The sequence below is a fragment of the Pempheris klunzingeri genome, chromosome 20, assembly GCF_042242105.1.
Source record: "Pempheris klunzingeri isolate RE-2024b chromosome 20, fPemKlu1.hap1, whole genome shotgun sequence".
Lineage (NCBI taxonomy): Eukaryota > Metazoa > Chordata > Actinopteri > Acropomatiformes > Pempheridae > Pempheris > Pempheris klunzingeri.
In genome coordinates, this window is record NC_092031.1 from 10,845,220 (window position 1) to 10,851,219 (window position 6,000).

General features: G+C 39.4%; 1 protein-coding gene across 1 annotated transcript in view; it reads right to left on the reverse strand.

The window, feature by feature from the left end:
* The window catches only part of LOC139219518 (protocadherin-15-like), a 143,070-nt gene extending 138,072 nt beyond the window's left edge, over positions 1-4,998 (reverse strand). Inside the window, exon 1 of the mRNA XM_070851409.1 lies at positions 4,866-4,998. Within this exon, the coding sequence (XP_070707510.1) occupies positions 4,866-4,998 (133 nt within the window). The remainder of the gene's footprint in view (positions 1-4,865) is intronic.
* Positions 4,999-6,000: the final 1,002 nt, after the last annotated feature.

Consider the following 6,000-nt stretch of genomic DNA (forward strand, 5'->3'; position numbering starts at 1 on the left):
TTGAAAACTCCAACTCCACCCCCATCCACACAGCAACACACACTGACAACCTCACACATGCTGACACATGCACAAAATATGCCATAAATCTGCAGTACCAGCCCACCACACTGGCACAATTGACATTAGCAGCGTATTTGTCATGAGCACATATACTGCCTTCCTCCATCACACATACATACAAGGGGGTGGACTAATATCATGAACACCTGCACTTTAATGCCTCTCTGGTATAGTTACGTCCACGAACATTGCCCGACTGCAGGTGATAGAGTTCGAAGATATGATATTTTTGATGATTTATATCGCTCTACATTATGAGGTTGAAAGTACTTCTGACTCTGACCTAGCTTTTAATAATTTTAACACAACTTTTAACAACGTATTGTACTTAAAGAAAAGGCTCCCTATAAAAAGTTTTGAGTAACACACCTTTCTGATTCCTGGTTCTCTCCAAACATTTCCAAAGCTCTTCTTGTCGGAGATGCTGGAAGATCAGCCAAAACTACCAATCATCTGACTGACAGGCAGAATTTCAGGCACCAAAGTTATAACTGTGTCAACGGGATAACTTATTGAAAAGCCAAACCTGACTACTATTTGTCCTGGCTTGCAAATACCTCTGAAAATGCAAGTGGATTTTGAAAAATTATTGAATCCTTGAAAAATGATTCCCCTGCTTTGCTTGCCCCTAAAATCCACTTAAAAATAAATAAACAAATAAATAAATATTAATCAATCATTTCATTGGGTGATGCAATTAACAGATAATGCAGGGCTGCTTCCTTAAATGCTGGCTCTCCATCAACAGGTTCCTTACCAAATATTTTCCAATCTGGTAATACATTTTACTTTAAGAAAAGGTGGACAGTAAACTGGTCAGGTTAAACCCTAACAAATCTAAGGGTTAAGATACATTAGATGCTTCCCTACTTGGCCTCAGTGCTTTTTAATTTAATCTAAGTAAATTTAATTTAATTGCAGCACCTATAGTCCAAATTTCTAACTTATCATTGGCATCAGGTAAAATTCCCAAAATCTGGAAATCTGGAAATCATCTCTGCCACTTCAAATTGTAATGTACATTTTTACGCAGATGACACTAATTTAAATGTCACTGGCTCCTCTCTTAAGTCTGGCCAATGCAAATGTGCAGTCTAATTTTGATATATTTCCAATGTCTTTCATCAAATATAATCTTGTTTTAAATTCTGGCTAAACTATATGTATGCTATTCCCTTGGTCAACTAAGAGTATCCAGCCTACTGCCCATATCCAAACTCTTCAGGGTTATGAAACTGAAACTGTTGAGTGTTAAAAACAGTTGGTACTCTGGTTGGACATCAGATTCACTTTTAAGACACATCAAAAGAGAATTGTACAAACCACAATTATGTCTGCATTTGATTACAAATATGTGCATCACAGTGAGCTGAACTTCATCATAGGTGATACAAGTGATTTTTCACTCATGATTGCATCTTATATGAAAAGGTAGGAAGGTCCTATTTAACAAACAGAATGGAGTAGCATTGAATATTATCTATTTATAGGTCTGCTGCAAAAAGCTGCCTAGTTACCTCTTCTCTGTGGTTGCATTTAAACACAGCACTTATAATGTCAGGGGACATTTTAACATTAGCTGTACCTCTTTCTCACACTGAACTCGGAAAAAGTAGTTTCAAGTACTATCCTGTGTGTACAAGTGATTATACTTATGTAATCGCAATCACACTTGTCATTGTTTTTGTTCTGTTGGAAATTTGGCTGCAAAACTTACTGTGGCCAACAGAGCAACCACCAATACAAATCCTAAAAATATAAAATCACTAGCAGTCAGTGAAAAAGCTATTGCTTGTGTTTTACAAAAGTTCAAGTGCACCATTCTGGGCATTTGTTTTTTACTATTTGAAGTGCAGAAAAAGAGATGCAAGCAGTGATTAAGAAGTGGGCTAGTGTTTTTAGAGTGAAATATTTGGTCTAGTGCTATGTGATCATTGACTGATAATCAATGGATACAGTATAGGCCTAATGCACCAAACACCTTTGCCATATCTGCCTCAACACTCCCATTACCATGGAGGGTTTACCGTATTAAGGGCTAGCAAGTGTGTAGTGGAAGTACACAATACTTAAAATAAGTGGTGACTGAACCAGAGGCATTAGTGCTGGATAATGGAGAAAACATCGTATAGATTTTGAAAGTAACAGGCTATATCACTGACAATACTTTGGTTACGCACAAAAAAAACCTTTCATTCACTTTTGTTCAACTGAATTTTCATAATAGGATAAAGCATGCATGTTTCAGCCATGCTGTTAAACAATAGACAATACACAGTAAGCTATCGCAACAGCTGAACAGACATGCCGTCTCCCAGTATATATGACAGATATTTCCTTCTCATGGTAGATGTTGGGAACTGAGAGTTCATTCAGAGTGACACTCCGTAGTGAAGGGCTTGTGCGAGGGAATCGGTTTGGGAAAGGGTCACAGTCATGCTAGCAACTGACATTTACATAGAGCCAGTACATTTTGCAGAAAGCTGGCCAGCCTTACAAATTCATGGTGAGAGGAGTGATTTGGAGAAGAGAACGCTATCCGGTAATATCTGGTTAATATAGTGCTGTAACCCTCTCTTTTTGGTTTCTAATTTAACACACTTCAGCTGTGCCACATAATCACTGACATGTGATCACACACACAGTTTCATTGCCATGCAGGGAGTCTCATAAACAGCTACACAGGTGCAAAGGAATACATTCACAAGTACTTGGTCATTAAAAAGAAGCAGCGTGAACACACACACACACACACACACACACACACACACACAATCTATATGACAACTCAAGCATAACTCTTTTCATGCCTTCTGTTGTGTCTTGTTCATATTCGCTGATAAGTCACATTCAATTAAAACAACCAGTGAAACAACGCCTACACACAGCAGGCTTCAATTGAATTCATAATCAGAGTCAAGTCAAGTGCAGGAATTCACCAGAGCAGAGGGTTTGCATTTCACTCTGCTATTTTCAGTGATAGTAACACTGAGTAAGACTGAATCCAACTACAATAGCTAGAGAAAGCTATTTGTGTGCTACAAATCTAACTGCTTTCAGAAATGAGCACTAAGGCATTATGATCTTTATCGTTTGAAATCATGACAGGTTTGTGTGGGGGAGGAGGGTAAGAAAATAAGCAGGAGTAAAAGGGTTTGGAGCTGTTAAATTTTCAGCCCAAAAGCCTGATTTGACACGTTATGTGGTCTCGGTCTGGGACCGAGGCTCATTAAAAATACACTGGTATTCTTGTCACTTGGGAAACGAAAAGTAAGTAAATATAGTCTCTTACTATACCTTGGGACCTGGGCTAATTAAAACATCCTAGTACTCTTGTCATGTGAGGGTCCAAACAGCTAAAATCAACTGCTCATCCTGAAATTTGAGCTCATTAAAAACATACTCTTGTCATGAGGGGACCCAAAGTGAGTAACATATTGTCTGTCAACCGAAAAATCCAGGCTCATTAAAACATACTATTCTTGTTATGTGCAGTTCCACCAAAATAGTGCCTACACTCCTGTTTCTGAGACCCTGCCAACAGTTTAGGAAACATAGTTTCACAGGTATAATTGAGAGCAGGTGGTCATGTGTGAAGAGGGGAAGTGGCAGATGGGTCCAGAGAGATCTGATTTTGAAGGGATGTTTAGAAATGCATCACTTCACGAATTTCACTTGATGCTTATGCGTTTCTCCTTTGCACAGAAGCATGCACACTCAGAGACATTCACCTTTGGCTGCAGCCCCTGTCAGCCAAATACCAACTTGATAAATTTCAAGGACTAAAAGTTAAATGGAATATTAATATTCTGACAAATCGAGCAGAAAGTCAAGCGAGTAATATTCTGAGCTCTCCCATCGGTGATGACTTCATTCTTGTCTTACCTTGCTTCAGTTTGCTCTTGCTCAGAGGAATGTGAATGTGGATGTTTTTTCAACATTGAAATATCCTTGGCATGTTCTTTCCCATTAACTATTACAATTATTAAATTAATTGCTCTTTTTTTTTTTACATCATTAAGTGAGAGAAGAAACACTGTAACACACCAGGGTTGTCAGAACCTTAAACATTTATATTACTTGCAATTTCAGAGGTCTGTAAACAGTTTGGTACTTAAGCATATCTCATAAAATGACCCAATGAAACAGCTGGCTCTAGCTTTTAAAACTCTTTCATGGGCTGCAGTGGTACATGGTCAAGTTGGCATTCATCCGGTTTGCCAGAACAAGAGTCTGCAGCCATGCTAGCAGCTCTGTGAGGCTGCACGGAGACACAGCAGTGTTTTGAACCAGATGTGAACATCAACAAGCTAACATGCTGATGTTTAGTAGGTAAACGTTGCATGGTACACTGCATGCAAGCTGTCATTATTTACTTAGGTGCGGCCCAAGCAGAGAGTGGGTAAAAAGGAATATGAACTGGAAAAGACTGCAGTAAAATTATATCATAAGAGGTAAAACTGAATATATTACTTAACACACATTGACAACTTGTGTTGTGGCTGTTAAACAAGGCACTATTCATCTTCATCAATAGATATATTGCACATCAAAAAGGATCGATAATGAATCAGGAAAAACCTGTGACACACCACAGTTGACTGTGCGATGTGCTTACTATAAGCCTGCTGTCAGAAAAGTCATGAGCACAGTTTTGATATTAGACCCCAACTCAGCAGACTTGAATCATAAAACAGAGAAAAAAAGATAAAGACAAAGAGAAAAGACAAGACAGAAAGATCGACTGAAAAAGAGATTGATAAGTAGATGGAGGAGGGGACACAAACAGGGATTGCCTTTACCTTCTGTGTCTTGGCCGAGACAGGTTGATAGCAGTAGCAGATAAAGGACTCCTGTTCCCATTATACTCGGCCATTTGACCCGGCCCCGCGACAGCGGCCCCATTAAGTGCATTCTAACCATCTTCACCACCATGCTTCACCAAGCATCCAGCTGCAGAGAAAGGAGGAGACAGGAACACATAAACACACGTCAGTCGCAATCACTCGCCTCATTTTTAGCTGCGCAGTATGCAACATTGAAAGCAGTCACTTTCAGGTACTTCCTTTTCGGGCTACTCCACTTGTGCTCTAGCTTTCTGTTGAAAAGCGATGTGGAAGCATACATTAACATACTCACATGCTGACATCTGCCACTGAAAGAAACAGCAGCAGTCATACTGAGTTTGATGTAGCACAAGTGTATGCACTCCGTTCTCGGCCCGTCCTGACAGAGGTAAACTTTGACTGGAAATACGCCTTCCTTATTGACAGTGCACACCATTACATCCATAAGGTGACATGCCCACACTATTTAAAGCTTAGATGACATTTTATTTTGTGGCTGTGCTTCACGGATGCCACGCTGCCAATCTGAAATCTTTGATGAATCTTTGTGCTCATGCATCAAAGTAAATGTCTCACAGGAACTGCCACCCCAATGGAAATTATAGAAACCTGTGGATGACGATAGTGAGGGAAATATTTTGTCCAATATAAGATGCCACTGGTGGCAACAACAAATCAGGTGTTGCGGCAGAAAAAAATCACACAGTTGATAACAGATTCAACATTTTTAAAGATGCTGTACAGAAGACAGATTGGAGAGATACAATAGCTGACGTGTGTGTGTATGTGTGTGGGTATATATCACTTAGATTGAGACTAATTATATCTTAGTGAGGAGATGTACAGCTAAAGGGAAACTAGAGGGTTTCTTTGAAGCTCCCTGTCGAAGAGACATTTTGGTACAGTGTGAGTCTGTATGTGTATGTGCCTATAAAATGGTCATTGATTGCTTTGTGGTAATGCATCTCAAGCCCATCTAGCATCGATATTGCCCACTTAATCGAGCACAGATGACCTACAAAGGACAAAAAATCTTTCATCTTCAACACAAACACTCAAAGGATAGTGTCTATATGTGTGTGGTGAGTGC